This window comes from Syzygium oleosum, unplaced genomic scaffold, assembly GCF_021117445.2.
Source record: "Syzygium oleosum isolate NSW1041296 unplaced genomic scaffold, Sole_v2.1 Sole_v2.11, whole genome shotgun sequence".
Classification (NCBI taxonomy): Eukaryota; Viridiplantae; Streptophyta; class Magnoliopsida; order Myrtales; family Myrtaceae; genus Syzygium; species Syzygium oleosum.
Window position 1 is genome coordinate 8225661 of NW_026607495.1, and position 15076 is coordinate 8240736.

A 15076-nucleotide genomic window follows, 5' to 3' on the forward strand; every position below is an offset into this window, starting at 1 on the left:
CTCCTTGGCACGTCTAACTTGGCATCACTAACCACACACTCAACCATGCCATCTCCACAAATCGCCATGGAATGTGTAGAAAACGGAAAGGATTACGCAATTTGTATGCGATTAGGTAATCAAAGTCTGACTCCATCGTTGCCCAAAAAATTCCTTAAAATTGTTGGAAAATGTGCTCCTCTAAATTGTAGAAGAAAAGAAACTTCAACTTCAAATGAGATGAACAATGAAGTGAGACTTTGAGGCGTGATATCACTTTCTTTAAGAAATTATTTGCCTCACGAAGCTGCTAATGGTCACCGGCAAATTTCCTCCAGGATACAACAAAGTCTCGATTGAGAATACCGAATAGCAATTTCGATATATTTCCAGGGTCTCTCTAGGAAAACAACTAGAAAAGATGGCTATATATCTCTTGGAAGAAATGGAAAAAATGGTCGTTTTTTTAATGAACAAAAACGTTGAAATATTTATACGTTGAACAAGCACAACCTTTCGAATGTAAAGAAGTTATGTCTGAACAGACACAACCTTCCAAAGGTTATGAGAGAGCCTAATTACCATTAGGCAGAAAATAAAAATTCGAAATTAAATTATTAAAAAATAACCGCCACTCTATTGCGAACAGTCACACTGTTTCAATATGATAAGACAGTTATTTTATAATAATAAATTCGAAATTTAATAAATAAATAAAAATGATCGTTGATTAGTGCCAAATCTCGTCCACGTGCACACTCACATCCTTTCGATGTGGGACAAGGCACCTCATTGTTTGTTTTACAAACAAACTACCAACAATATCTGATTGCGGCAATTGATAATGTTTTGGTTATATGATAAAATGAAACCCATAAAAAGAAAAAAATACCAGCCGGTTCCAAGTTTAACGGGTTGGGTTCTTGATTCAAAAAATTAGAAACCAACATGATTTGGGACTTGCCCATCCCTGGAACTAGTCACCTTTATTTATGACGTAAAAAGAATTTTTGGGTGTTAGTGCTGCAGTGGGCACAATTTAGAATTTTCGGCAACATAATAAAAAGTTTAGAATTTTGGTGGTATTAAGCATTGAGGAAAATTTCTTGTATACACTCGAGATATTTGAGTCCACTCCGTCTTAGCCATTGAATAATATGAGCTTTACATAAATATCATGGGTTAATTCTAAAAAAAAGTGCAAACTTTATATTGAGTGACAATTTTGGCCCGAACTTTCTTTTATCCCATAAAAAATCATCAACTTTAACTTAAATTTCAAATTTGACCCGAACAATTTGACAATTTCACATCATGGAGGTCGGATTTGGGATTAGAGTAAAAGTTTGTGCTTTTATTGAGACAAAAAGAAATTTGTGCTAGAATTATCACTCAAGATAAAGTTATTTTTTTTTGAAATTAGACCTAAATATCACATGATCGATGATTGAGACGTAGTGAGCTTACGTGCACAAAATATTCACACTTCTTTTCACTTTTTACTGCTGCGGCAGGCTGGAATACGAAGAAAGCAAAATCCTCTCCTTTTCTTTATTTACTTTCCTCGACAAAGACTTTTTACTTCCACAAATAAATAAATATATATTTATAGAATATGCGGGTCCCTTAGATATAATTGTGAGCCCCGTCATTGGAAACCATCGATTACTTTGTCAAATTAACCCTAATTCCAAATAGAAAAGTGGATTTCGCACGCGAGCTTAAACCCGAGACTTAATTCAACGAACCTTGTATACGAAACTTAGTCCGTCACATCACGTGACCACAATAAGAAAGATGAAGCGAAGTAAAATCTTATTTACCCTGTAACGCGGTGCATGATCTATTAGTGAATTATTGAAGCCATCATCTTTGCCTACCAAATTGCTCAGGAGAGGAACTTTAAAGGCGATTTCAATAATCATAGCACTGGCTCAACGTTTGTATCTTTCTCGAACTCCAGCATGGACTGAACATGAGGTTGGTTGCCCAACATGAGGTTGGTCGACCAACTCGACAAACGTCGGAATCTTTTTTCCAAGTCAAATCTGGTGATCTCCGAATATATTACTAGTTTCTCAACTCAGCAGCGGGACTCCTGTCTTTGTTTCCATTGTTTACAGTTGACAACTTGACTATAAAGAAATTTAGCGAAAAAAAAACTTGACTATAAAGAAACTTCGACTACCAGAAACTATTCAAAGAAAAGATATATCAGAAGAAAGGAATAAGAGTTATCAGTTCATTTGGTTCCAATGATATAATAATGGGAATGTCAATGTAATAAAGTTTTAATAATTATCACGCAGTTTGGCTTGAACAATGTAATGTGATTTACACTATTTGGTTTCGTGGGGTCCAGGCGCTGTGTTTAGGGGTCCTGGATCCGATACTCGGGCTCCGAGTCCGGTCCTCAATGTTTTGAGCTTGAGCACCGAAGTACGAGGGTCATAACTTGTGATCCTGAGTATGGTCTCGAGATCCTGGCTCCCTAGTTTGCCAAGTGGGGCGCGAATGTTACGTGTACTATTACTAGGGTTTACGGTCTTTATCACCCTAGTTGCCAAATGCGACGGAGCACGATGGTAGTAACGGTTGAGGGGTTTGATACTAGAGTTTGGGTATCTGAAATGATTAGGGTCTCTTGACTGATTTGTTTGGCACTAGAGTTTCTTTTTTTGAAATGACAGCAGTTTGGTCTTTTTGATTGCGCTGTTTTGTGTTCAGATCCAAAAGTATGCGAAGCGAATTTTTGGTCGGTGCAACAAAGGAGGAAACAGACCTAATAACAGAGAAGCATACTAGGTAATTCAAGCATGTCTCGGATGGCAACAGCTTGTAAAATGCAGCTGCAAGTTCTGCAACATTTCTTGGGGTGGGTCTTCCATAACTTGGTAGATTTCCTCATAGAAGGCGTCCTTTCTTCCTCATGATATCAGCACGTTGATTTGCTTCTCTGAACATGTGCTCCATCCTATGTTGGGGAAGATCTCCTGAGGAGAGACTCTGCATTCAAGGAACAAAGGTCGTCAATCGACATCATTTGGACCAGTGTTGGAGCATGCTTTCTGGTATTTTTATGCTTAAAAAACGAGGGACCGTTGACTCTTGGCACTTGATAGCCTTATTGACGCGCGCGGTTTCGATCTCTCCTAGGAGGAGAAATGTACGGGAGAGATGTTCCATACACTCCTGAAAAACGAGATGAAAACGATGGAACTCCCATGTCGCCGGGTCCCACGAGTTGCTTTCTGCTGGAAAACCAGTCTGGACAATTATTCGGCAACCCTCTTACTCGGGTTGGAACCAACCCCCGCTTTGAATTGTGACGGACGACGGCACCTCTATCGCCCTCTTCTTTGTACTCATCTTGGACTGCTTCACATAAACAATTTCAAGTCGACGCCTCCTCCGCGTCCATCATGGGGTTCCACCCATCCCTTCTGTAGTTTTTGTTGGCTGTGGCCCTCTCTGCACGTCGGGTCAACTAAAAAACCCGGAAAAAGAAGAGACAGGTTTCAACTTTCGATTCAATGCATGTTTTTGGTGTTGATTCTAATTCCAAGAAAGCCGTCAACCTCGGGTCATAAACCGCAACACCTAACGTGGGTCGCCATTAAAACTCCCTCTCTCAACCTGGAAAGTTTTCACTTGTGTACTTGATTCTTCCCCTCACCCTGAAAAGTTTCCACTTGTGTTCCTGATTCTCCCTCTCTCCGGAGCAATGCTTGGGGCATTTGTCAATGGTGGAACGCCCTTCACCGGCCGAAACAGAGCAAGTTTCTTCCTTTTCTCCTTGTTTTTTGTGTCGTCGTCTCTGTTTTCGAGTTCACGTGCAGCAAATTCGATCTCGCGAGGGCAGTTTGTCATAGATGGCGAGACTCTGATTTCTTCTTCTGGGAATTTCGAACTGGGGTTCTTTAACCCTGCGAATTCGTCTCTTAGACATGTTGGTATTTGGTACCACAAGATAAGTGTTCAAACAGTCGTGTGGGTCGCGAACAGAGATAGCCCTGTTTCTGATGAATCTGGAGTTTTGACAGTTTCAAGTGATGGAAATTTGATGGTTTTAGATGGGCGTAATCGCACAGTTTGGTCTAGTGGCATTAATTCTTCCTCTGTGCCCACCAACTCAACAGCTACTTTGATGGATACTGGAAATCTTGTTCTTTTGGCCAGTGCAGATGCTGACTCTGTTAGTGCTGATGGTGATATTACCAATTCATATTGGCAAAGCTTCGAACACCCGACAGACACATACTTGCCCGGCATGAGAGTGAGGGTGAATTCTGCGGCTGGAGGGAACCGTGCCTTCAGGTCGTGGAAATCGTCGGATGACCCTTCCCCTGGGAATTTCTCTATGGGCATCGATCCCCGGTTGCCGCTACAGATAGTGATCTGGGGCCAGTCAGGCCGGGAATGGAGGAGCGGGCATTGGAATGGGCTGATTTTCACCGGCGTGCCAAATATGACCCGCAATTATCTGTATGGGTTCAGGCTCTTGAGTGAGGCAGACGGAAGCACGTACTTTACGTACATGCCATTAAATAGCTCCAGTCTCTTGATGTTCCGTATACTTTGGAATGGGACGGAGGAGCAGTTAGGCTGGGATGAGACTATTAATGAGTGGACTGTGCTGCAAGAACAGCCTGCTAAGGAATGTGACCTCTATAATAAGTGTGGAAATTTTGCGATATGTAATGAAACGGTCTCTCCCAAATGTAGTTGCATGGAAGGGTTCAGTCCGAAGTCACCGGATCAATGGAACAGGGGTGACTGGTCCGCAGGTTGTGCTCGGAAGACCCAATTACAGTGTCGGGACAACAGCAGCATTTCGGTGGGAGATGGCGGCAGGATGGACAGCTTTTCGAAATTGGACCGCATGAAGTTGCCAGATTTCGCAGATTTAGTTCAAGACATTAGCAGGGAAGAGTGTGAGGCGAAGTGTCTGGAGAATTGTTCGTGCAATGCTTATGCTTTTGGAGTAATGGGGTGCATGCTGTGGAGTGAGGATTTGATAGATGTGCAGCAATTTGCCATGGGTGGACTGACCCTCCAAATTCGTCTCGCCAATTCTGAATTAGGTATGATCTCTTTTCTGTATTTCCCTTTGCAATTTAAAACTTGGATGATCTTCTCCCACGTTTCCTATTCCTTGTGATCTTCTTTAGTGTGATAAAGGCCAACCCCGATTGTGTGACTCAGCCAAAAAAAGCACCGAGATTCTCATATATAGAATTAGGTTAATGAAGGTCAGGGATTATAACAATTAGTGTAACTGAATAACATGAATCTAGCCTTGTGTAGTATCAGAAAGGAATGAAATTAATCACTGTCAACAGAGATCACCATAAGATGTTTCCAGTCTCAAATAAAAACTCCGGCATAACCAGGTGTTTTCAAGCTTATATGAAGGTGAAGTATCAGAACATTGCGCATGAAAAGGTCCTATTCATCAGCATATCATGATTTTTTATATGGCTTAGCCGAGATCTCTTTTGTCTGATCTGCCTGCGACAAGAAGTCGTGACCTGCCTGCGAATAGACAATACATCTATTGTCAGAGTTTATCTGTGCTAATTACTTTGGATATTTTGTTGAATACTTGAACTCTTTGCAGCTAGCGATGAACCGTATAACGTAATTTCTTTCTCTTATCTATGAATAGGAACAAAGAGCAAACTATCGAACCTGTTCATAATAATTACTGTCTTGGTTGGAGCGTTTGTTCTCGGTGTAGCAGTATGGTTGTTGTGGAGGTTCAAGGACAATTTCAAAGGTGAGAATTTATCCTGTGGAGTGAATGATTTGTTGGTCCTTTTTTTCTTATTTACATGTTAGTGAATTTTAAATACAGGATTCTCGATTTTCTATCGGAAGAACAAGGATCTTCCCTTGTTTGATGATTTTGTTAAGAACGAAGAGCTATCTGCTGAATTATCCAGAGCAGATGGTCTTGGTAGAGATGCTAAGCAAGTAGGAGGAACTGATATACCAGCGTTCAACTTCAGTTCCATAGAAGCTGCGACGAACTTCTTTTCTGAAGGAAACAAGCTTGGACTGGGAGGATTTGGTCCTGTTTACAAGGTACAGCTAAATGATCACCCGTTGTAGATTTTAGATGTCATAGAGGCCTAATTAATTGTGTACGCTCTGAACCTGCAGGGAAAGCTTTTTGAAGGACAAGAAATAGCCGTTAAGAGGCTTTCGAGGAAGTCGAGCCAAGGGCTTGAGGAATTTAAGAATGAGGTTATGTTAATTGCGAAATTACAACACAGAAATCTCGTGAGACTCCTTGGATTCTGCGTTCAAGGGGAAGATAAGATGCTCGTTTACGAGTACATGCCCAACAGGAGCTTGGATTGTTTTATTTTTGGTAAGATGAGTCAAAACATCTGAATTTGGTCTTTTGCATTCCATGAATGAATTGTCATGAAATTTATTCATGTGTTTTTTCTTTACTTTTCAAATTTGATGCAGATTCAGCGAAGCGAGCGCAACTGGACTGGAAGAAACGTTTTGAGATTATTGAAGGGATAGCACGAGGCCTCCTCTATCTCCATCGAGACTCTAGACTAAGGATTATCCATCGTGATCTAAAAGCCAGTAACATTTTGTTGGACGAACAAATGAACCCGAAAATATCGGACTTTGGCATGGCGAGAATTTTCGGTACGAACGAAAACGAAGCAAGTACCAATCGAGTGGTTGGCACATAGTAAGTTGAATTTCTTCCTAGTGAGAAATAGAAAGTGCATATCTGACTCCAAATGTTTGATCAGTGTGGAGTGGACTGATTCATCTGTCAATTTAAATTGTAGTGGTTACATGTCTCCAGAGTATGCAATGGAAGGTGTATTTTCGGTCAAATCCGATGTGTACAGCTTTGGGGTATTATTACTGGAGATCATTAGCGGCAAGAAAAACCTTGGCTTTCGCACGCCGGAACAATCTAATCTAATCCGCCATGTGAGTTCATTTTTATTTGCATTCGAGCTACTAGGCACCAAAACTCTCATTCTAGAAGATGTTTGCATCTGCTCAGATTGTTTTATTAAAAACTGGCCTTGATTAGGGTTGTCTCAGTCTGGTTTCCTTTTCTCCATTTTTTGTAGCTTAGAAACAGTCATTCACATAAAAAAGTATATGATATCAACAGATGTTATCGCACTTTAGGACAAGATACATTAGAACTCGCTATTCGTTTGTTTACATCTAAGGGGTTATTTGAACTGTTTTTCACACAAGTTCACTACGATTTCAGGCTTGGCATCATTGGAATGATGGGAAGGGGATGGAACTTATTGATCCCTGTATCAGGGACGCATGCTCTACGGATGAGGTGTTGCGATGCATGCAAGTCGGACTGTTGTGCGTGCAGGACTCCGCCGTAGATAGACCGGCCATGCCTTCTGTTGTGCTGCTATTAGAAAGCGAAACAGTGGATCTTCCCTTCCCGAAACTACCCAGGTCAACCTCGATCGCGGGCTCCATAGATACTTCTTCTTTGTATGAAAGCCAAGAGATTGAGTCCTCGAATGGCGTAACAGTTAGCTCGGTGGATGGTAGATAGGGCCAATGTCATTCGTTCGTGTCGTTTCGTCTGTTTGTTCTTGCGGTCGTTACAATAAGAGAAGTGTCCTCAGAAGTGTGCGGATGTATTGTTGTCAAAGGGGCGCACGTGAAATAGAAAAATCACAACTTGATTCCCTTGGTCTTGTTATGAAAGTGTTATCATTGCTTTTTAAACTGTAGTATCGCGTTTGATTGCATTTAGGACTAGCATTTCAGGTAAAAGTTGTTGCCGTGTGACCTCGTGGAAATAGTTTTCTTGCAAAAATTGCAAGGTGAGGCTGCGGACATTAGACCTGAAGTGGTCGGAACTGTCCCATCTTCCCACGCATAGCGGAAGCTCCATGCACTGGCTGCCCGTTTTATTCCAGCTTTTTGCAGTTTCCTATGCCTGAAGTGAGAATTCATCTTTTTGGGACGGTTCAATTTTTGGAGACAAAGTCGATCTTGCTTAACTAGGGCAAACAGTTCAAACTTCTAATACAAATCAATGCCTACATAAATCTACCAGAGCCGGAGGTCTCAAGTAACTCGGCTTAGGGTAAGGTTTAGCTGTAGGCAGCAGCAGCGATAACATGCATCTGTTGGCCGCCGCCGCGAGACTCCCGCCAAGAAGCTCATGATATAAAGTTAAATGGGGCCAGACTGAAGATGCCCTTCAACATAGTTCTGTTCTTATCGTCAGTTTCTATTTCGTTTTAGACTGGTGGCAGGTGTATCTTTCACGTCTTTCAAAAGACTAGCAACACTAAAAGAACAGCGCGAACCTGATCGACACCTCGAAGCTTTAAGACAACTGAAGAAAACTACAGTTGAAAGAGTGACAACAAGCACCAGGGGTAAAATAAAATGTTTGGTCAGATGTAAAAAAGTCCAGATAACATGCATATTATAAAATGCTGACGGCAGAAATTGGAGCCTAAAAGGACGTATCAGAAATTGTTACCTCGATAGACTGCAGCTCTGGTGATCTAGCAAGCAAAGACCGAATATACAATATCCTGGCCTCTGAGACAAGCACGGTATCCAAAACTCTCCACAGTTCCATTTTACGAATAAACATAAAAAAAGCATCTCTAATTTCAGGAAGAATATCATGCTCTCTGGAAGCACCGGCCTTGACGACAACAGTCAAAACCTGCACTACCATAATATTGGCAATTAACTATGATATAATTTAAGAGGTTCACCATTATTAACAGAAATAACCAAATTATCCGGAATGGAATAAATACTAAATTGGATGAACAACATGTCATCAACAGCAGCATTATCTTTCTATTTTTGAAACATCCATTCACCAGCATGCTGTAATTCTTTCTAAAATAGTCAAAATTATCATTCAAGCCCAATTTGTGGAGACCAGAAATTGTATATTCATGAAATATACTGTACTTACAATTACTGCTTTTTAGCTTTTTGCTCATACGTCTGTTTTAGCATTTGAGCTTTGAGTTTTATTTGATATTGAACACATCAAATGTTTAAAGACATAAAATTGGCATTTAGATCACTTGAAGTCATGTGGAATCATTTAAAAATTACAAAAACGTACTATTCAAAAGCGAAAACCAAAAGCTACTATTTGATCTTTCACAAAATGAATGGTAACACACTCAATAAGAAACGCAAATGAACAATTTTGAGATAAAAATTAGAAGATAAAGTAACAAACTATTACCAATCACTATTTTTCTTTAGCAAAGACAAAGCACACCAATTGACAATGATTCGATCATGCAAATACTACTTACAAAAAGATATAACTTTATACACATGGAATGACAAGCCGGCGATGAAAGATTCATCAGAAGTTTTTTTCCTTTCCACTTAATGAACGCGTGATTAAGCCCTCATTATTTTTCAAATGCACAGGAATATCATTAAGTAAGCATACCAACATCAAAAGCTTGTTTGCTCCATCACAACAGGCAGCATAACTGTCATACTGTTCCGGATCAAAGTCATTTAATGCCACAGTCAGGTATTCTCCCCCTGGCGTAGTTTTAACTTTCTCAGAACTTGTTCTGACGAGAGCAAAAGAACCGGCAGACTTTTCAGCAGTTAATGGCAAAGGAACAACATCAAGAGTACGTCCAACAATGTTGCTATTTGTCCTGGAAAAACCGACAAAGGAAGAAAGGACAATGTGTAGCATGCTGTAGGCTAGAATAACACAAAGCAAGGTTCATCTCAGAAACGTACCAATATGGCAAATTTGCTGTTCCTTTTGATAATGGACTTGATGTCTAAAAAGATTGACAAGCATGTCAGAAATCTGAGAAAGTATCCTTACCAAAAGAAACAAGTCAACTGAAGAGCACCTTGCATAGTCACCCAAAACTATAGAAAAGCTTAGTCAATGGAGTAGAAGCCTCCAAATATGAAAAGCCAATACAGCCCTTGAAAATAGTAGAGAAGGAAGACAAGTCAAATGCCTTTCACTTTAGCCCGCAACTTAAAAGAGGCCGAGTTGATTCTTAGTCAGCATGGATGAACTCAAATGAAATTTTACCACGTGTTCAAACATTTCATCTAAACGAATTTTAATTTCCCTACACATATTATTGCCAAATTCATTGTCAATGCAGCTCTAACCTAAAGATGACCTGAATTACACCTCCTTTTATGACCCGACTTATACACCCCCCAACTCAAATAAATTGGACCGTGCAGGCAGCTATACAAATGATTAAGGATGTATTAAACTACCATGAGCAGATTTCACACTCTCACAAGTATTTCAAACCATGAACTCCTAATGCTATCAAACTGACACCAGGTAAGACTTGACATTCTCCTATCTGTACATTTGGACCACCAGAAATTTTATTCCATTCTGCATAGAGAACAGAAAACACTTTCTCTAACCGGAGAGAGCAAAAATAATTGTCAATTGATGCACACGACGATATATGTGAATGCTGCAATAAATTTCATATTATAGCTTCTGCTAGTATCTTTTCATCCATCGCATCTGCCAGTTCAGCACCCATGAGAACTCTACAACTTACAAACAAGTCACAAGCGGATTACCAACATAGATCTCATCTTATCACAATGGAAAGCTGCTGAAAGCAGAAGAGCAAAGGTTCAACAATATCTTTGCAGAACAATGACTAGGCAAACCTACTGACTTGCACTGGAAATTATAAACACGATAACTGAGGCAGTGAAGATTAGGCACAACTGGGCTACTCCAATCCAAAGTCTGAACAACTGTGGATCCACTCAAGCCCTAGGTGGGACCTCACAGTGGTCTACAGCTGCTATGCAACCCGAGAGCCATTGCAGCTCTTAAAAAGAGTCAAGGAAGAGGATAACGAGAGCAATAGTCATATATATGAACTGAATACAACACTCAAAGAAACTGAGGTTGTACAAAAGTCCATCTGCAGTTTTTCCCCTGCATCATGGCACAGCTAGTGCCAGGTAAAATTATAGTACTAACAGGAACAAGACTTTATTTAGGGTGAACTGGTCAACGAAGCTTTTTCCGTAACTCTATCAAATAGTTTCTCATTTTCGTCATGCATTCTCTGCAAGAGTAATTCATTGTTACAAGCATCATGTCTTATCGACATCCAGATAGAGACTGCATAAACACCATGATTTATAAGAAATTAACTGCTTACGAGTGTGTTCTAAATTCGCCCGTTATGAAACTACAATTTTCCCAACATATTTTTTTTCTTGGTCGGATTTTTCCCAAAATATTGCCCACATAAAATTTAGACGTGTTGAAAACAAAGAAGCCCATTGTTGGGCAAACACAGTCACAGCCATCAAACTACACATGCATATAAAAAACAAACAGATCATTTCAAAAATATTATGATCACCTCAAGCCAAAGGGTCCATAAGATCAACTTATGCTTTTATATTAGTTTCCAACATTAACAACTGATCTGCTTCGGTACTGTTCTATTGACATAGAAATTGTTCCATATAGAATTGTTACAGCTGCTCCTTTTGCTGAATAAAATATAATCATGATATTTCATGCTTTTAAAAAGTAAATTGGATTTGCTATGGTCACTAGCACTGGAAGCCACTAGCCCTGGTTCTGATTTCAGATTCAATTCGTTGTTAGCATCTTCCTTGTCAATATGTGAGCAACGCGACCGTAATGCCCATCTTTACCACTCTCACAATGCCTCCATCCCCACCAAAACAAATAACATAAAAAATACAGAAAGTGCAAATGAAAGAGAAGAAAGATAAACAACATAACTCCTTTAATGACTGCCTGACACATCACGGCAGACGAAACCACCAACTGAATAGGCCGTTGACCTTTAACCATAAAAGGAAAGGCAATATACCAAACAAATCCTTTTCTGATGGGATAATTTTCTCATGGAAAATAATTGAAAGAATTACAGGATCAGCATAAAGCAATTAGGCATATAGGCACACCGACTCTAGTAATTGTTACTTCGGATCACAAGAAAGTAACACCTAATAAGGGAAAAAAGACAACGAGTTTTTCTCTTTTCTCGTGTGCGCACGACGGAAGGAGAGAGAGAGAGTATTTGGAGGCAGGAGGAATAGAGTAGCAAACCTAGCATATAGAATTGATCATACAACAGAATATCCATGTGAATGAGCATACCTCAATTAATGCATCATGTTTTTTTAGCTCCTCTTCAAGTTTCTTGGTCACTATTGAAAAATCCATTGTATCTTTCAGAAGTGACTGTCTTCGAGGCCTGAATCTACACCAGATTTTGACTTAGTTTCACTTGAATGAAGGGCGTCATTAAGCTGATGCTCAAGACTTCTAATCTTGGCCTGCATTATGAAAATAAGGGCAAGAGAAAATTTTCATTACAAGAGTTGCATTTAACCTGGAAGCAGAAGATGCCATATCACATATCTGACTTTCTAATATTGGATGACCATAAACCTAAAGCATTATCACAGACAAGAAGTGCACCATGCATATATTTTTCTACATCTAAGTGAAGTCACGTACTGATTAAACCAAAAAGAGGGAAAACAATTCATGGCAGGACAAGAAGATGCAAAAACTAGTTTCCAAATGACTTGGATGCACTGTCCCCCTTTAAAAAAGTAACTAAGTGACCAGATAACATGAAACACAGATAGGGCTTACAGATCACGACAAAAAAATGAAAAGCAACCGACCAACTTAAACGATACAAATTGTCTAATGCATTCCCATTAAATGTTACTGCAGCAGAACTGTGTGTACCAAACTGAGGTACATAGGAACACCCCCACGCACTTTTGTGGATCCTGAGACAGCATCTGCAAGCCCACAGACACATACACCAATGAGAAAGCATGGGCACACAAGCACATGCTCCCACTTAAAGGCACACAAAGACCACATGCAGACACCAACATCCCTGTACTTCAACAAAACATTGGAGCCATATCAATTGTCTCCCATCATATACAAACTAAAATTATATCGACATTTTTCAGTAATATTTGGTGGTTTATTTGACAGAAATAGGACCATTGTCAAAGCTTTCCAGGAGCAACTATAGCCATAAAAAGAATGTTTCAAGAGTTCCAAGAGGCAAATACCGAGAATCCAAGATCTATCAAAGAACAGCAAAGCATATGATCAACTTAGTGTTGAGATAGATGAAAAAGCACATGCTGAAAAGCATTAAGTTTCAAATAAGACGAACTTGCAAAGATTGAATAGCTGAATCTTGCTGCTGTATCTGCAGCTTCTGATCCTGCTGCAGCCGTACCAATTGAGCAAGTTGATTTCTGAGCTGCGCATTCTGCTCCTTCTCAATCTTATGCTTATCTGCCAGCATTATGTTCTTAGACTGCATCAGAAAAGTGACGATTTCAGTACATAATCCTCATTAAAAACCACAGATGCAAATCATTTCCAAATTAAAACATGACATTTTCCAGGATTTATATTGAACTGCTCATGCACATACTAGAGATGAGGAAAAAGTTAATTATGAGTGTTAACATCATAGAATATTTCCCATAAACTTTATCATAACTAAAAACTTTGATAATCAGGAGTGCAAATGACATGTATCAACCAAAGTAATTTATCATCATACAAGTTCCACGCAAAGACTTGGAGAAATGCCACTATGAAGTTGCACTCTATTATGATGACAAGATATCGAACAAATCACATCACAGGGGACACGCTGAAAAGAGTATACTCGGGATAACTGGAAATTTAACAAAAATTTGACAAGTCAGTTATTCAGGCAACAGGCGACCGAAAGGTGAAGTCAGACATGGACACCTTCTCATGTCCACTGAAATCAAAAGCTTTAAGGGAGAAACAAAAAAAAAAATTTCTAATGTGGGTTTGTGCCCATAGACCATATATACACCAGCTCAAGCTCGGCGACAAGAAGGAAACCGACCAACGCAAGGAGAATCTGGAGCGAAAACGAAGACGAGATCATCGGAGCATACCTGCACATCGTCCTCGAGCCGCCGGACCTTGGAGGCCGGCGCGTGCTGAGAGAGCGAGGAGGATGCGGAGATGGAGTACCGCCGGACGGGAGGAGCGTCCGGCGTCCGCCGATCGTCGTCGGCGCCGAACGAGGACGATGCCGCCCGCTTCCACCGGCTGTTGTTCGGGCCCGACATTGCCACACCTGCTAACCTGAAACCTATCGAGCGAGCCTTCTTCTTCTTCTTCTCCTCCTCCTCCTCCTCCTGCTTCTTCTTCTCCTGCTCCTTCTTCTTCTTCTTCTTCTCAGAGCTCTTCCATTACTACTGATCACGAGAGCTTTTTACTTCGCGGGAGGTGGTGGTACTGGTGCGGCCGAGGACGATGCGACGTCGTCTCCACTCCTCCTGTCCTGCCTACGAATTTCATTATATACGAAAAATAAAAGTGAATATTTTAAAAAAAAAAGAAGGAAAAATATTAGGAGCTAACGTCATGAAAAAGCCCAAATTGATACATCCGTGTCAATTTGCCTCAAACTAGTTTTTTCGTCGTCACAAATCCCAAACTAATATATTTGTGACAGATTTACCGTCCGTTAGTTTCTGTTAAATTGAACAAACTGGTACACCCGTGTCAAATGGAGGGTAAAACTCTAAGCTTGTACACTCGTCAACTGTTACGTGTTATCTAATTCAGCAATTTGACAGTAAAATTTAATAAAAATTAATAGAGGATAAATTTGTGATAGATATATCAATTTAGGATTTTTGGTGTTAATATAATCCAAAGATTAATGACGAAGACACACTTTTGCTTTGGGGCTCCGAGTTACTTCACGCCTCGCTCTCGAAGCTTCCGTCGTTATTACCTATTCTGCCCCCAACCCGATTAATCGTTTTTTTTTATTTGTTTTTTCTTTTTTTGTTAGGGCGAGAAATGAATTTTGATTTTTTTAAGATAAGGAGCGCGGGGCAAGACAGCGTACGCGGGATTTATTTTGTAGGGCTTTGACCCTTTTGAGCTCGTGGGGTACGGCGGCTTCTGTTCAAAGCCGTGGATTTAAAAAACACATTATTGAATGTTTGACCCGTTTTGTATTTATATTTT

General features: G+C 40.2%; 1 protein-coding gene and 1 pseudogene across 1 annotated transcript; one reads left to right on the top strand and one right to left on the bottom strand.

Moving 5' to 3' along the window:
- Positions 1–3645: 3645 nt before the first annotated feature.
- Positions 3646–7644, top strand: LOC115686685 (G-type lectin S-receptor-like serine/threonine-protein kinase B120). Its single transcript, XM_030612059.2, has 7 exons — positions 3646–5063; positions 5648–5758; positions 5837–6066; positions 6145–6355; positions 6460–6697; positions 6801–6948; positions 7244–7644. Exons 1-7 carry the CDS (start codon positions 3704–3706, stop codon positions 7550–7552), a joined length of 2607 nt encoding a protein of 868 aa, XP_030467919.1. The 5' UTR covers positions 3646–3703; the 3' UTR covers positions 7553–7644.
- Positions 7645–8450: 806 nt separating this feature from the next.
- On the bottom strand, positions 8451–14246 carry LOC115686708 (kinesin-like protein KIN-14B; annotated as a pseudogene).
- Between the last annotated feature and the right edge of the window lie 830 nt (positions 14247–15076).

Excerpts from the sequence above, each read along its gene's own strand:
- LOC115686685 (XM_030612059.2), top strand. The coding sequence starts at position 3,704 with ATGCTTGGGGCATTTGTCAATGGTGGAACGCCCTTCACCGGCCGAAAC. Across the intron at positions 5,759-5,836 it reads GTTCAAGGACAATTTCAAAG|GATTCTCGATTTTCTATCGG; the intron begins GTGAGAATTTAT and ends TTTTAAATACAG. Across the intron at positions 6,949-7,243 it reads AATCTAATCTAATCCGCCAT|GCTTGGCATCATTGGAATGA; the intron begins GTGAGTTCATTT and ends CTACGATTTCAG.